Here is a 17,301-nt window from a genome sequence, read left to right on the forward strand (position 1 = left end):
GGGGGCCATATTTATTTCCGACATTCGTGTCACGGGCCGCTTCACCGCAAAAATAAAAAAAAATACATTTTTATTAGAAATAACTTGTACTTATCATTAATTATGTAGTAATTAGTGGGATATTTGAAGTTGTTTTCCCGAAACCACCTTCTGAATGTCCGACTGCATCGTAGAGACACCAAGTCGGAGAACTGAATCGAAATGTTCAACAATCGAAAAAAAAGATTGAGAGACGCCCCTACGTAGGGATAAATACTTCTTCCTTTTTTTTTCGTTTCTTTTTTTCAGGTCTTCTTTTATTACTAACATGCCGATTTCCTGCACTGTGGGCAGAAGTTTCGCGGGCCGGATTGCACCGTGTCGCGGGCCGGATATGGCCCGCGGGCCGTAGGTTGGGCATCCCTGATTTAGCCCATTAATATTAAGTTTGTCTACCTTCGCTTACTCTGATTGTGGTTTTGTATGTCATGGTGATGGTCACATATCATTCTGAGTGAAAGGGGAGATTGGTTGATTAACAGTAGACACAGCTGAATATATTCCATGCAAGAAAATGGAAATAAATTGAAGACATGTACATGTTGTAGATATGAACAGCATTGCTTAAGTTTTTAAAATGCTCAACATAATTACAATCTGAAAATTTGTTCTGGAAATTAGTACAGGATAAGATTGTATACCTGCTTTTCTCGTAATAAATGTCAGCTAAAAGCCAAAAAGAATCTCGAAATAAAATTCTGAACAATCTAATGCACATTTTGTTATAAAATTTGTATAATGTATGAAAAAGCTAGGCAGTGTGAGAGAAGATGACGAATACCCTTTTGCCTCTGCATTACTTTAATAGAGGGAGTACACTTTGTGTCCACACAACCTGTAAATGAAACCACAGCTATATCTAGTTGGATGTCATGTACTCCCCCTGTTAAAGAAATACAGAGGTGTAATAAGAAAAGTAAACATACATAAAAATATACAAGACCGAAAATTAATGCTACTCTGAAAATCAACTCCTAAGATATGTTCCACATGCCATCGTGTCAGTTTGTGTGCTTTAAAGCTAAGCAATAAAATCTGGAATAGCTCTAACAATAAACTTTCAACATAAAAAATCAATGGGCCTGTACTCAGATCATCTTCATTTGTCCTTTTGTATGTACCAGATCTTACACTTACATAACAGTTCCTTTACTATTCATTTTTTCAACAGTCAGACCTCAAACAGTGAAATACTCTTTGACACCTGCTTTCAATTTATAAATTGTTCATTACAACAAAACAGTAATCACGACCATTGGTCTCGGCATCAACCTCTCATTGCCTTTTAGCTTGTCTGTAACAGGCTGTACATTGGATGGGAAAATCTTTTCCCTCCAGAAAATTATAGAATATATTAGAATATTTTGTTTTTATTCCAGTGGCTCGGGCGAACTCGTGATTGTTTAACTAGGTCTGAGTTGATCAGTCCATCAACATCCCATTACAGAATGGTGTCTCCTGTTAAACATAACATAAACGGTAATGTACACAATTCACATCCCTGTGTACTGCCAATGTCACTGCCTTTCAAACAATCCATTCTATTCCCACACCAGCACACTAACATACATAGGCGCACTCACACACACACACACAAACACACATTCACGGTATTGTTTGCCAAGAAATTCATACAAATTAAGCTTAGTTTCGAGTTCGTTAGATGAGCAACTGTAATGTAATTAATAAAGGTTCTTACTATGACCATACTTCTGAGGCTTGGGTTTCATAAGTGTTATCTGTGTCCAGCAATCGTAGGGCTAATCATGTCCGAGGCTTACTAATCTTAATCACTATGTATTAGGTGTAGACTCACGAGTGACTCACCAGCTTCTCCAACAGTTCTAGACACAGTCCTCTCCACCATGAGTCTTCTCTAAATGCCCCTGAGTAAGTGTTGATTCAAGGAAACTTTTACGGATTTCTTCTTAGAAACAGCGGTCTCTCTGTTGGTGATGAAAGTAAAGTTTGATTACATTGACCAGGCTTTTATTTTACTAAAGGAATAGTCAGCCAGTTTTAAGTCTTTTTCAGTAAAAAGTAAGCACTTTCTGTCTGTATTTCTAAAAGAGTTTGTAGACAACACACTATTGACTTGTCGTTTTTTCTATTCCAGTAGTGCCCAACCTTTTTTTTCCCGAGGGCTGCTCTAGACATGATATAAAGTCTCGCTAGCCAGAACATGGCAGCTTTGCCAGAATCATGAAGACGTGAAAAATGTTGTTGTGTCTGATTATTAAAATAACTTGCCGAAGGTTGGGCATCCGTCTTATTCTATGTTGTTCTCTTATGCCTACTCTAAATCTGTGTATGTTATCTATAAATATATACCTTTTATTCCTTATACATGTACATAAATTTTGTATATTATATAGAAGGCTGCCATTTTCCATTTGTCTGTCAAGCAACTCCCTCTTTCCGTGGTTACCTCATTCATTCTCATGTCCACTACTGCATACTTGTTCGCCAATTCCTTATGTCTTCTGTCGGGTAGGTAAAGCCACTAACGTATGTATTTTGTCATATATAACATTAGCCAAACTGTTTTATACTAGCACGTGCAGGATTTATATGAATAAAATTTAGTGTTGTAAAATAAATGCAGTAAAGATGAGAAATATATGCCTGATGAAATTCGCATGGGTCCATAATTTTTATATATCTGAAATTTGTAATCATCTTTATGTTAGTATTGGAAATAGCAAAATCTTAACCATTTGACCACAACGAAACAGAAAGCCTCTGGTATCATATGGTTAAACACCCGATTTTCAGGACTGCCTTGAGAACTGAAATTCCGTGGGTCACAATCTCACCTCGGGGTACGCTCTCTCTGCCACTCTGCTCTCCAGCTTCATTTCATGGAACTCTGGTTTCCTTTAAAGAGTAAGTTGCTTTGTGTTAAAGGTCATTGCCTGACAACAATAATCTAACCAGTGAACCAAGCAAACCATAATGAGAGCAAACCTTTGTATTTCTGCTCCAAAAATCTACACGTTTATTAGTTAATTATTAATTATTATTATTATTAACACGTTTAAGTTAAATTGTGTTAAGAAAAAAATTTGTTGGGGAAAAATTATTTCAGGACTTCATAAATAAGTCTAGATATAAATTATCCTAAAAAATAGATACATGCCATGAAAATTGACTGTACCTACCAAGGAAGACTGTCTTTGGTGCATTTTGTATCTCATACCACTGACGCGTACATACATCCAGTATGTCTGTCGGTGTTCATACGGTTTATAAACTATAGTAAACACGCTTATAGCTCTTGCGAAACAGTCAGAGTTTAGCTTCTGTTTCAGCACATAGGTCTTACATTACGTTATCTATTAAATGTTTAAAAATTCGGCAGTTATTTTAACATGAACCCTGTCCTGTTGCATTTTAGACGCATAAAGCAGGTCGGATAACCTTTGGGATTCTCCGATACTTCTGCCCCCTAATTTTATCTAACTGACAAAACCAAATTGAAGCTGGTGACTTCATTTTTTTCAACGTGTATAAAAACAGCTTTAACATGTAAAATAGAAATATCAACTAAAATATTACAATAATAACTACATTTTATTTATTTATACAATAATGAAAAGCTAAATTACAATAATTGACTTAACCACTGTTTTCAGAGTTGTTGTATTACGCCTACGCCGATGAAGGATACTAGCATACGAGCATCATTTGCATATCACATAGTATCAGAGCTGGATGGAAATGGAACTTTCAGCTGAGACGACTGGATAGTTTCACTCAGTCTATCAAACCAGGTTGTTGTTCCCTTTTTGTTTACTACACTTTTTCAAAAGTAAAAGTGAAAACGGCACAAAACAAAATTTTAATCTAAATATTATATTTACAAAAATGACTTACTTGGTAAGTTTCCTCTTACATTTTCGTACGGATCACTGCTCCCATCTGTAGGCCTAAAAGTTTAATTAAAACAATAATTACGTGTGCATAGAATAAAGGCATGCGCTGTTTCCACGAAATAGAGTTTGTATTTATGTAACTATTTTACAGTTTGATAACTCCATCTTGACCCATTAACAATTTTTCCTTTTCTTTCCCATTTTCTTAATGTTTCTATTCATTACAGCTAAATCAATTAAATAAGCTGACAGTAAAGTACTAAACGCATGTTTCTTTGCTTTGGAATGAAAAAAAATGAGCAAGTGTAAGACTCAGAGAGAAAGGGGGTTTGTATGTGGACAGATACATTTGCAGCCTTGATCACAGTTTTTCAAATGATTTGCATACCCTAGCAGATTCTTGTTAGATATCACAATATCATCTGGCATTTTCTGAACATTGCTTATGTTGCGAAGGCCCGTGTCTGTTGTTGTTTGGAATTTTTTGTAAAGGTTCATGAGTTGTATAGGGCACTATACAAATTTGCTGTATTATTATTATTGTTTTTATCATTGTTGTTATTGTTATTGTTATTATTATCATTATTATCATCATTATCAATATTAAGGCCTAGAAATCCAGGACTGGATCTCTAAATGCTCAGAGAAAAAACAGGAGAAGAAAACAGACGAATCAGGACGGAAATTGTCTTTTTTGGCTGAAATAAAGAGTCAGAGATAGCATGGTTCACGTAAAAACATGACATCCATTTTGGAAATTTTAGACTGTTTATTTTTTGGTCACTAACATCTGGCACAGAGATGGACAAATATTAACAGATAAATGAATCAAGGAAATGCATTTCAAGTAGGTATATGCATAGTTTGGAGTGGGAGAAAGCAAAATGCAGTCATATGCTAAGAAATAGTGGTAAATTATACAAAGGTACATTCTTTTGAAAACCTCTTTATAACATTTGTAATGTTGTATAACATATCATGGGTATTAAGCATTCCCTGGAATCCATGGAAGACTTCATGTTGTCCATTCTGACATCCAAATGGTCCATCCTTTGTTCACAAAGCCACGGGGCCTTTACTCTGATTTATTTTAAATGCTGTTTTGTATGTGACAGTGATGTAAACATGGTGACATCACATTCTGAATGAAAAGGGAGAGTTGTTGATTAACAGTGAATTGAGTAGAATTAGGCCGTGCAAGAGAAGGGAGATAAACTGAAGACATGTACATTTTGTAGATATGAACATCATTGGCTAAGTTTTGAAAATGTTTGACATAATTACAATTTAATTTGTTCTGGAAATTGGTACATGATAAGTATGTATATCTACTTCTCTTGTAATGAAAGTCAGTCAACAGAAAAATACGATCTCGAAATGAAATTTTGCTATGAAGTTTGAATAATGTCTGAAAAAACCTGTGATTTGTACACTTGGCAGTGTGAGAGAAGATGACGAATACCCTTTTACCTCTGTACTACTTTCGTAGGGGAGAACACTTTGAGTCCACACACCCTGTGTAAAAAGAAACCACAACTACATCGAGTAGAATACCCTGCTATACCCCTGTTAGTGAAATACATAGGGGTAATACAGAGCCAATCATACATATAAACATATGAGACCGACACAAACAATTCTACAGTAAAAATCAACGCGTAAGGTAAGTTCCTCATTTCATTATATCAGTATATGTATGTGTGTGTGTTAAAATAATCTATGCATAAAGACAAGTTTTTAAATGCCCATGAACATAAGTGTCTGTAGTTGTATTTGCACATGGAAACAGACACTTTACCAAAGTTTATGTTAAAAATTTCTCTGCATAAGACTAAGCTTTTATCTCTTTATACAAGGAAGCCAGTTCTTCATAAAACATTTGTCACCCTAGAGTCAAAACTTTCTTACTTTCTTTTTAAATATCTTGGTCTAAGCTACTTCATCGTTTTGTTGTGCTTTTACTCTTTACAGAATGTTTAATGCAAATAATAAAAACGTTTCATGCCTTCATGCTTTGCTACCAGTCTATTATCACCAATCCTTATATCAGACAAGTCATATTCTTTATAATTCATTTTATTCTGCTTATTACTACATCACTTTTCCCTGTCGTTTATTCTTTTATCATGCACAGACAAGTCGACAGAAAAACAGAATAAGGATAAGAAAAAAAAAGATCATACGATTTTTACTGTGGGTATAACTAGCCTTTTTACGGTGGGAAAATAACTAAATTTAAAAATCGTATTCATTCTTTTAATAACAAGGTTAGCACTTATCTCTCCATGTAACGACTAGCAGTACTCACTGGTTATCTCGGTGTTTATACCATGTTTATACTTATAAACTATGCTGTCGCTCTTTAGACGCACAATGCAAGTCGGATAACCTTTGGGATTATCCTCCACTTCTTCCCCCTAGTTTTATATCACTCACAAAACCACATTAGAGCTGGTGACTCTCTATATTTTTAACGTATATAAATAAAGCGATAACAAGCTAAAATAGAAATATATACTAAAATATTGCAATAAGCAATACTAAATAATAATACAAATAATACAATACTAAAAAGCTAAATTTAAAATAACTTAACCACTGTTTCAAGAGATTTTGTATTGAAACATTTAATTGTTAATTTTCTGAAAGTCCATTATTTCTTATGTTGAAAGTTAAATGTTAGAACTATGCCAGCCTTCATATGTCTTTCCATGTATCCAATTTTATGTACCGGGCCTTTTATAACAGTTTCTTTAGTATTCACAAAAATATATTTAACCAGTGAAACGTGCGCACCTTCCTCTGCCCAGAGTCTCACGCGCAAGTGGACTTCTATGGTTCTTGTTTGCAGAGACATACGAAGTTTCGGTTCTGTTACATGAGTGAATAATAATAATCATAATCATCATAATCATAATCATAAAAAATACTAAATTTGTAAAGAGCATACTTACACCCCTAAGGAGCACGCTCTTAGCGCTTAAGAATAAGAACAAAACATGGACAGCATACGAGGGACAGGAAAAACAAACAAATAACATATGAGCTAGAAATGAATAAACAACCGCACTAAACGAAGAATAAAATAAATGTAGATGGCCACGTTATAATTGTTCTTACTATAACAAAGCTTTGTGTGACTTGACTAATAAGTCTGGGTATTATACTCGTTATCTGTGGCCGGGAATCGTCTGTAAGGATCATGTACGAGCGTTTGCTAGTCATATCCGCTGTGGATTAAGTGTGTACTTACTATTCACGCTGAATATTCGACCTTCGCCCATGATCCTCTTCTAAAGTCTCTTAGGCCGGTGTCAACACAAGGAAACAAACTTTCTCAGGAAATCCTTCTCACAAACAGTGGTCTTCTGTTGCTGAGAAAGTCAAGTATGATTCCATAGAACAGACTTTTATTTTACTACAGAAATAGCAATTCAGTTTCTCACTCATTATCTCTCAGTCAAAAGTAAAAACTTTTATCTACATATCTTTAGTTAGTACTTTTGAAAGTTTTATTAGACAACACACTGTAGGTTTTTAGTTCTTATTAGCTTTAAATTCTGTGTACCTTATGTATACTATTCGTGAACCTTTTACGTCTTATACATAAATGTTATATATATATATGTTTAACCCTAACCCTTAAAGCAAATCCGTCGTTAATTTCTTTATTCTTCTGTCCACTCCTGCAAACTTTTCGCCAAAAAAAAAGGAATCATGTTAATAAAATTTAATGTAGAAAACATGCAGTAAAGATAAGAAACTTGATAAAATGTTCACGGGACTATTTTTTTCAAATCTTTATTTCTGAGAATTTGTATTGGGAATATCAAAATGTAAATCTTTTGAGCCCAATTAAACAGGATTATACAGTTAAAACCTCGATTGTCACTTTAGTGAGAACTGAAAATACAAGGGTTACAATTTCACCTCTATGCCATTCTGCCATCCGACTTTATTTCAGGAAGCCTTGTTTCCTTCTCTTCTATCATCTCTCTCACTTTGTAGTGTGAATTGCTTCGAGCTGAAGGTCGTCATTTTCTACCAACAAACTATTCAATCAAGTAAGCATACTAAGAGAAAACCTAGTAACCATACTAGGAGCGAACCTATGTATTTCATATGCCAAGAATTTTCACACGTTTATTAGTTGATTAAAATCCCTCGATACATGATTTATTTACGAAAAAAAAAGTTTTTGGAGAAAATTATTTCAAGACTTCATTGATAAGTCTAGATGTTAATTATGTTTGAAATAGATAGATACCATGAAAATTAAATGTACTTACCAAAGAAAGATGTCGCTGGCGTTTTCCATTCCTCATACCACGGACGCGTACAAACATCCAATATGTCTGTCGGTGTTCATACTAAGCGGTGACTTATATGAATTATAGTAAATACACTCGTGGGGAACAGGGAGGGTTAAGTTTCTCTTCATTTAACCCTGGGGCGCATAGATCGTACTTGATGATGTGCATTGAACAACAGTTTAATACGAACTCGTCTGATATCGCACTTTAGATACATAAAGCAAGTCGGATATTCTCTGGGGTTCTCCGCTACTTCTTTGCTGCCCCTCCCCCTAATTTTACTTAATTCACAAAAACAAAACAGAGCTGGTGACTCTGTCATTTCAAAATGTATACATACAGCAATTACAAACAAAGACAGAAATCGACACAACAAAATATTTTAAAAGTTAGCTATTGCTAATTTGAACAAAACTGTGTGTGTTTACTTCTTAAAATTAGAACTAACAGTATTCAGGTATTATTAGAGCCATCTTATTGGCTACATTTAAAGTCATTACCTTTTTTAAAAATCGTATCATATCTTTGCACTTTGACCTTTCTATTGGCACAAATACCAGCAACAGCGATCAAAGCTACAGCAGCCACAATGCCGCACACGAGTTCGATGTTTATTGTTGTCCCTGAAGTTAGCTCTGGTGCTGAAACAACAAAATAATTCTATTTCCTGATACAGATCATGTTTTCATGTACATTGACATTGGTAGTTTAACATTACAGATTTATTTAGTCAGACTTTATTCTATCAATATGATCACACTAAAAAAAATCAAAAACAAAACAGAAACAGCTTTTTTTATTAGCGTTAGAACACATTTTTAAAAACTACAGTAAATATAAAAAATTAATCATCTATCATGTTTCAAAGGTGACAGTCATAAAGATGATGATTTTAAAAAATACTAGTGGAGTACATGTCTCAAATAGTATACCAAGTATATGCAAACGTATTCTTAATTTTGCGTTATTGTTGAGATACCATTACTGATATTATTCTAACTAACAGTAATTAAGTATAGCCTTGCAGTTCTTAACTGTACCTTTTAACCGTCCAAATTGCTAAATATTGCACGACAAAACAAATGCACATCGATACCTCGACTGTGTGCAAAAAGAGTTGATTTTCTTACTCTTACTAACCTTTACTTTTCTAACTTATGTCTAAAATCTCTTTCGTTAACCTAAACAACTGGCCAAAATTAATCCTTAGTAATAGGTATCTTTTTAATCGTGTACTTACTTGACTCATCTAACACAATGAAAGTTGTGTTGGAAGAGCCCCAGTCATTGCTTAGTATCAATGTCCAGTTTCCACGGAAACTGTCGTCTCTCTCGAGCTGAAGACTTAGGACGAGGTCAGGTGGATTCCCAGTAAGGATGCAGTTCACTTCCCTAGTGTTGTTTTCTTGTAAAGTGAGTAATGTCAAGAGGCATCCATTGACTGCTGTGGTGTGAGCCTTGACACCAAACGTTACAGTGTCAACACCATGATTGATGATTTTCGTTGACTTGTAAACAAACTGAGGACGACCTGCAACAGTTCAAAGAACACACACTTTTTTACAACTTATATAACTACAGTACTTATTTCAAACTTAACGAAATTTGTATTAAGAATATAAATCATTATGAATTGTTTCATTATGAAATGTGATTACGGTGTACATACATTTTAAAACTGACAGCTTTGTTGCCAGATTTCATTATATAATAAAAATGTATATTTTTGTCAACAACTTTTATCTGACGTTTCAGGCTAAATGCATTAAATTATAAAACTACGTTTTCTTTTTAAAAAATACTATCGTGCAAAATGTCCCTGTCTAGCTAAGAATTTATTTATTAATATAAATAATTTTCAGATATATCAAAATCAAAATCAAATCAAAATCAAAACAGACTTTATTGTCTGTCCAGGAGACCCAGGACAGAAATTTGTCTTCGCTCACAAGGGCAGGCATACAGACGTTTAACACACAATTAGGAGTAAAAGTTAGGAGTAAAAAAGTGTAGATTGCACCAGTCCATCAAAGCAGTTTATGTTTATCCTAACAACAAACCTTGGGTGACCAAGGGCCTAAAAGCAGTGGGTAACAAAAAGAAACGTGTGTTCATCACTGGTTCTGCCCACGACAGAAACTTGGTACATAGAGAGGTCCGTGATGCTATCCGTTGGGTCAAGGTGAATCACAAGTCAAAAATCGAGTCTCAGTTTGCTACAGGTAACATCCGAGTAGCTTGGCAGGGGCTCAATAACATGGCTAATATTGATGATCGGAGTAAGGGGTCGTAAGCCAAAATCTCGATCTCAGGCGTTGAGAGTACGGCCATGCGTAATGCTCTTAATGCTTTCTTTGCTCGTTTTGAGTCTCATGACTTCTCAGTGCAGTTTTACTTCTCAGTTTTACATGTAAGAGTTTCAATGAGCACTTTGTTTGTCATTGTATGTTGAAGCATTTTTAAGAAACCTATGGCCAGTATTATTGTCCTGTGGGCAATAAAACAAAATTTGAGTTTCATCTTCAGTGGATCCTACAAATAATCGACAGTCATGTATGTTAAGAGCGTTCTGATTATAAATAAATCGGTTCTTGTGAATATTGATGTCACTGACTCCCAATCGAAAACAAACCAAAGCATCCCTAAACATTTTACATTTACATGTTCAAAGTATAGCTCTGGAGTGAGAACATTTTTAATTCTGCGAAACCGGGGTACATTTGAACACCATGTTTGCCATCAGGAAATATTTTCTCAGTTATTTCGTTTATAGTAAGTGAGAATAATTTGGGGTTAGCTACATCCTTGTCGGACGCCTCGAGGGCAATAAAAAAAAATTCAGTGAGTTCGTTATTCGTTCGAATACATGCCTTTAGACAATCCTACATTCATATTATTGCTTTAGTAAATAGTAGAGATGTTTTAGAATTAATTATAGTGCTCTTAGTAATGTTGCATGATGGACAGAGTCATACGCCCATTTTAAGTCCATAAAACAAGCACGGAGTTTGGCTGGTTTACTGAGCTATCTTTTAATCGCTCATACAATGAAAATATATGGTCTGCTGTTGAGTAGCCCTTCCTAAGACCTGCTTTGGTTTCAGGTAAAAGCTTGTTTTCTTCTAGCCAATGGTAAAATCTTATAGTTACTATTTCCTACTGCGATACGTACCTCGCTCTCTCTGATGGTCTCGTCAAGTTACTCTATTCCAGGCCGATTATCAAAATTAAAAAAAAACAAACTTCAGGTATATGAGGGTTATCATCCTAGATAGTAGACACATGGAAACTGTCGAGACTACTAAAATTGTTCACCAAAGAACGTATAAAGAACATAAGTCAAGGCAAGAAAATGTTTTGTTGCAGGTCGCCCTCTTTTTAAGTGTACTTTTAAAATACAGTATTTTTCGGTGTGCTGATATGTTGGCTACTATTCTCTATTACCTAATAATATATTTTTTGTGAGAGTGGTAGAGCTACTGTTGCCAGTAGAACGAGAATCGTAGTTCCTGTGTTTATATTATACGTTAGAGCAAACGTGGACCTATTTATCTCAGCAGTAGTCAGCCGGCATGATAGTAAAAATACTCCTTAATATCGGAACACAATAAAAAAATACCTTGTGCATTGTAAGTAAATGGATATAATATTTACAGTTTTATTTAAGAGTAGCTTTAATTGTATTCCCCGAAGTCAGAAATATTTTAAATACTCAACTTTCAGACTGGGCTATATATAGTACACTGCTGACGTCAGCTTACGTTAGCAGCAGCTAAAGTAATGTGTGTATCAACAATGAATTTATTTATGTGACAAAACTCTGTCGACATACAGTCCATAAAAGCCCGACTCTTTTCTTTTACACATAATTCAAAGGCCCATTAGTTCGAATTTTAGAGGAAGAAAATTACACTCAATAGCAAACACAAATACAAACGTACACAATCGAAGACACGCAAAGGCAAAACCTCCTTAGAACTATTTTCATAAAGCCTTGTACATAAACGGGATCTCACACATATCTCCATGCTCATATGAATGCAGGACGAGTAGCCCAAGACTGTGTAAAATACTAGTAAACATAAAAGATTGTTTACTTACACTTGACGAGTATTGCCATGGACATATTATGTTGCGACCCGTTGCCTTCACACCTGACGACTGGCCAGTCATCTTCACACCGGGCAGTAAGAGAGTAGCTAAGGTGTCCTTCAGAACTAGAGGAATTCAGCTTAGCTCCATGTTTATCCAGCAAATAGAAGAGACCTGGGGGATTGCCCTTCTCAAAGAAGCAGGAAACACTAACCACCTTGTCCTCATCGATGATGACATTATCGCCCCCGTCCACAGTCAGACTCTTGACATTGGGTGGGTCTGCACACACACACAACAGGAAAATATGACAAGGGGAATATAATAACAAACCAACATGGTGTGTAACTGTGTATATGCTTTTCTATTTTCTATGCACCTCAAATTTACGGAAGCTCCAGCAACCACTCAGCTAGTCTAGGTAAAGATTTGTAGATGTGAATAATTATTGGGATGATTATTATGTCGATAAATTATTAAAGTAACATTTTTGGTACTGTTAATTTATTTAAGTCTAATTTTGGTGTAAATAGTTTAGTGTGATCAATATGCTTGATTAACTATTTAATTTAGGAATAAAGGTTGAATGCGGTTTAGGCACTCGAACAAAAGCATGTATATAAGAGTAACCTACAAAGGACAAGATTCAGCTGAGAAAAAACGAGGCCAGCTTCAATATGAAACTTCGCTGGTATTACTCATAACAACAATCCACACAATGCTTGTTCATCTTTAAACTCTCCTGTCTTCGTCTGAAGAATCACGATACCGTTAGTTCTGATTACTTGATTTCTCTTTGCCTTTTTTCTATTTTTCTTTGTTTAGTCATCAGTCTTGTTGTTTAGCCTTCCGTCATTAGTATGTTGTCCATGTCTCGTTCTTATCTCAAGCGATAATAGCACACTGCTTACGAGCGTAGGTGTGCTCTATATAAATCATTTCTTTATTGTTATTATTATTATTATTATCTTTTTGTTTTTGTAGGTATGAACTCTTGGTCCGTGCGTGTCGCGTGTCAGTGATTGTAATTACGAAGTCAGCCCTAATATAGTATATAATATAGCTTAATATGTGAAATTATTACTTACACAACACCTCAACATGTATCAGTCGGGTAGGTTTGGGATCCCCACCTCTGCCAGTGGAGATTATCATCGCACTCAGTGACCTGGTGACGACCTGAGAGATGTAGATGTCTAAAGCCACCACAGAGCTGCTCACGTGTCGTTGTTCCCAGTAGCAGGTGACTCCTGTCCTTCCACTCACGTCCTTCTTAAACTCGTTAAAGTTTTTGTCGTAGACAAATATACATGCAGTTCTCAGAGAGTTTCCTTCACATACTTGATAATCAGCGTTAAGTGTGTCTGTAACATCAGGACTTGCCATAACGTTGATGGTGTAGTTGATATTGATAAAACTTTTTTCTTCTTTACTCAGGCCTTCGGTAAACTTAGAAAACCCACCTGCAAACAAAAAAAGATTCTTTCTTCAAAAAGTTTTAAGATTCATAAAGAATATATGGAATGTTTCATTGAATGTAAATTGTAAAGATGTTCATTTTAATATGTGATATCCCAAGAAGAGCGAGAGTATAGAAAGTGCCTTTAGAATATATTTGTTCTCTACCTATGAAGGAATGTTACCATCGAGCGTTTGAATTTCACAAAATCTCTTGCATTTTATGCTAATTTAGACACGCTATGCTGATTACTGTTGACTAGCCATAAATAGCACATGCATTTGAGTTAAAAATCTGAACACTGTAAAGAAAAACAAGACTTAATACCATTAATAATCTTTTGTGTCATAATGTTATTAAATCTTATCATTTTAATCATTTCATTTTAAAATCAAGTTTCGAATTTTTTTGCAAGCTTTTTCCACGTCAATCATCTTCGATAAGAGTAAATAATGATCTGGAATACTTTCATTATTAAAATTAATTTTTAAAAACCTGTCAAGAAAATAAGATTGTAGTAGTCACTCTTCTTACAGGTCAGAAAAAGCGCTCCTTTCATCAGTGTGAGAAGAATCACAAATGCACAGCAAAGCTTAAAGGTGTTCATGGTGAAGTTCTCACTAAGGTCTAGTTGTTGCCCTCAACTGTCAATGAAGTTATAACAGGACAATTATCACAGTATCCAGAGTTCATCCAATCAGCCAGCCATCATCAGTTTCAGTTTCAGTTTCCGTGTATAGTTTGTTGCAGATTAACCACATTATGTCTGTGTTTCAAACCATGATCATTGTAGAAGAAGAATCTAAGAATCTCCTTAGGTAGTGGTATTTGCCTGTACTTCTTTCATTCTAAAAATGTAAGAACACCTTTACAAGACAAACCAAGAGAATGTGTCATCACTGTGCTTCTTTCCCCCGTCAAAAATTCCTTTTTTTTTTTTTTTTTTTTTTTTGCTTTCGTATATTTGTAAGGACGAATTTTGATCTTTTCCTCGGAGTTGGAACGATTTTTTCCAGTAATGGAAACCTTAACTAAGCAACCTTTCTGTAAATATCCAGGTAGGTGGTTTTAACTATGTGCTGACCAGTCATTTCAGATTATAAATGATTCTTCTGTTTTGATTTTGGCTTTTATTATTTAGAATCAAGTGGAGCCCATTTGTGAAAAGGTTATGGTTATCTCCAGTTTCATGTAAAAGTCGTCTCTCTCAAGTTTAGTAGGAAGTGAGGTTTACTATAATGTATATATCTTAAACAAGTGTTTACTTTGTGCTTGTCAAAATCTTGTAACTTTCAGATTAAATTAATTTTTTCATGGTGTGTGTTTGTGCGTATATGGTTGATGATGGGTTCGCGTGCGTGTGTGGTTAAGAAGTTTAAGTTACATAAAGTATAAGGGTTAATTACATGTTCACACGTGTAAACATTGTCGTACGCACTTAGTACAGCACTGCAGCACCATATATGGTGGCTGACTGTACAGTGGTCACGTGACATTAGTAACGCTTGGCTGGGAGTGGAAATGACAATCAGGAAGTGTTTTCAATGTTCCATTGCAGTCAAAGCGGTCGCAAAAGGGGAAAGGTCAGCAAATGAAAAGCCATTACCAGCTGCAGTTCAGAGATGATGCGACCGAGAGCACGCGCAGAGAGAAATGGGAAGACAGGGTAGAGGAAAGTTCTAGGGTTAAAAGTTCAATGGTTTGAGTGAGTTTATGTATCGTAGACGGCTGGTACGATGGAAAATTGTCTTACCACACTCGCTGAAGTGTTGAGGATAGAATTGAGAGACAGGGTGTGAGAATGGATGACAAGTTTCACATTCCCCACTCTGTTCTTTTAATTCTTACCTAGGACCTAACAAAAATATGCAATCTTCAGAATTTACTGTTTTTTTTCATTATCAATTTGTGTGTTAACTTTTAGTACCTTATAATCGTATCAGGCTGGAGTATATTTCGAATCTGTACAATGTGAATTTGAGTTTATGATTATTACTTCAAAATCAAAATTTAAAAAGCGGATACCTTTTACTATTCCTTTCTGCCCACCCTGCACTTAAATCTGTCCTCTATACTATTTTTTTCCGACCATCCAACCAACCCTTAATTTTAAGAGCAAAGTTATGCATTTCCTGCTCTAAGAAATTTAAATCGTTTATTCATTCATTGTTGATGGGTGTTCATTCAGGAATGCGTGTCTTGTTGAACATATAATGAAGTGATCCTTCATTAAAAATCCTAGTTTCTCTAATGACTTTCTTATACCAAAATTAAAATATTGCAGCAAAAGGCACACAAATTTATACACGTTCAGTGAAAATAAACAACTGAGTATGTAATGTATATAATTATGTACCCAATGTGAGCAAGTTAGAGAGAAACCAGATTTGTGTAAACTCTTGTGCAAGCCTAAACAAAAGTGGCTTTTACTGAAAATAGTAAAGCTTACAAATCTTTTAATGCCAGTGTCTTATAGGTTCTTTGTAGAGCTATCAATTTTAGCACATGGCACACATGCACAGGCACACACACACAAAGAAACAAGCACACACACACACACACACACAAGCACACACACACAAACAAACAAGCCAAGTTCACACACACACAAACAAGCACACACACACACACAAACAAGCCAAGTTCACACACACACAAACAAGCCAAGTTCACACACACACCACACACCACACACACACACACACACACACACACACACCACACAACACACACACACAACAAGCACACATACACAAGCTCACAAACAAACCCACACACACACACCTATGGCATAGGAAGATGCTCAGCTTTAAGGAAAGGAATCAAACTACATACTGACTGAACCTCAATCACTTTCTTTCCTCCTTGGCTGCCTCATTCGTCCCTATATCGTCCCTATTAATGGCGCACACACACACATGAAATAACCGTCATTTCTCTTGCTTGCTTGTTGGGTATGAGGGTCAGCATGAGGTGAACCAGAGCGTCTCCGCACATCAATGCTGACCCTCACACCCAACACACAAATACATTGTCACATTTTGATCAACGGTTTTCACTAACTTGTCAACAAACTGAGGACGACCTGGGCAATTAAAAGAAGAAACTTTCTTAGAAGTTAGGTTATTATGAATCGTTTCATTGTAAAATGTGTTTAAAGTGTAAGCTTTTTTTAAAAAAAATCATTTTAACACTAAAATCTTTGTTGCCCCCAAAATATATATTAAAAAATTGTAGTTTTTGTTAGCAGTTTTTTTCTGAAGTTTTAAGTCTAATGTATTGAAAGTATTCTTGATATTGTAAAAACACGTTTTTTAATAATATTTTTCGAGCAAAATTTTACTCATTTTCTTAGTGAGAATATTACTTACCAATATTAATGATCTTGAAGCACATCTCTTACAATTTCTTTCCATGTTTACTGGTCGCATAAAATAATAACTAGAAAATTTATATAATTATCACACCACACAGGCACCACGTTCACATACTTTCATTAAATTTAAACAACGATCGTTTTACG

General features: G+C 35.2%; 1 protein-coding gene across 6 annotated transcripts; it reads right to left on the reverse strand.

The window, feature by feature from the left end:
• Positions 1 to 288: 288 nt before the first annotated feature.
• LOC112567429 lies at positions 289 to 14,941 on the reverse strand. 6 transcript variants are annotated; one of them, XR_003099828.1, is made up of 12 exons: positions 14,313 to 14,941; positions 13,408 to 13,782; positions 12,329 to 12,601; positions 9,468 to 9,758; positions 7,845 to 8,868; positions 7,168 to 7,288; positions 6,711 to 6,785; positions 5,385 to 5,429; positions 3,916 to 3,968; positions 2,856 to 2,916; positions 1,867 to 1,985; positions 289 to 1,497 (listed from the first exon to the last, which is right to left on the reverse strand). XR_003099828.1 is itself a non-coding variant. In XM_025244114.1 (5 exons), the coding sequence occupies exons 1-5, from the start codon at positions 14,383 to 14,385 to the stop codon at positions 8,702 to 8,704; spliced, it is 1,179 nt and encodes a 392-aa protein (XP_025099899.1). In that variant the 5' UTR covers positions 14,386 to 14,941; the 3' UTR covers positions 6,792 to 8,701. The 6 variants fall into 6 exon arrangements, 1 of the variants encoding a protein (XP_025099899.1); XR_003099831.1 differs by having other exon boundaries at positions 1,856 to 1,985; XR_003099830.1 differs by having other exon boundaries at positions 5,333 to 6,785.
• Positions 14,942 to 17,301: the final 2,360 nt, after the last annotated feature.

The sequence above is a fragment of the Pomacea canaliculata genome, linkage group LG7 (assembly GCF_003073045.1).
Source record: "Pomacea canaliculata isolate SZHN2017 linkage group LG7, ASM307304v1, whole genome shotgun sequence".
In the NCBI taxonomy this organism is placed as follows: domain Eukaryota; kingdom Metazoa; phylum Mollusca; class Gastropoda; order Architaenioglossa; family Ampullariidae; genus Pomacea; species Pomacea canaliculata.

Excerpts from the sequence above, each read along its gene's own strand:
- LOC112567429 (XM_025244114.1), bottom strand. The coding sequence starts at position 14,385 with ATGAACACCTTTAAGCTTTGCTGTGCATTTGTGATTCTTCTCACACTG. Across the intron at positions 13,783-14,312 it reads AGGAGCGCTTTTTCTGACCT|GTGGGTTTTCTAAGTTTACC; the intron begins GTAAGAAGAGTG and ends TTTTGTTTGCAG. Across the intron at positions 8,869-9,467 it reads CATTGTGTTAGATGAGTCAA|CACCAGAGCTAACTTCAGGG; the intron begins GTAAGTACACGA and ends TTGTTGTTTCAG.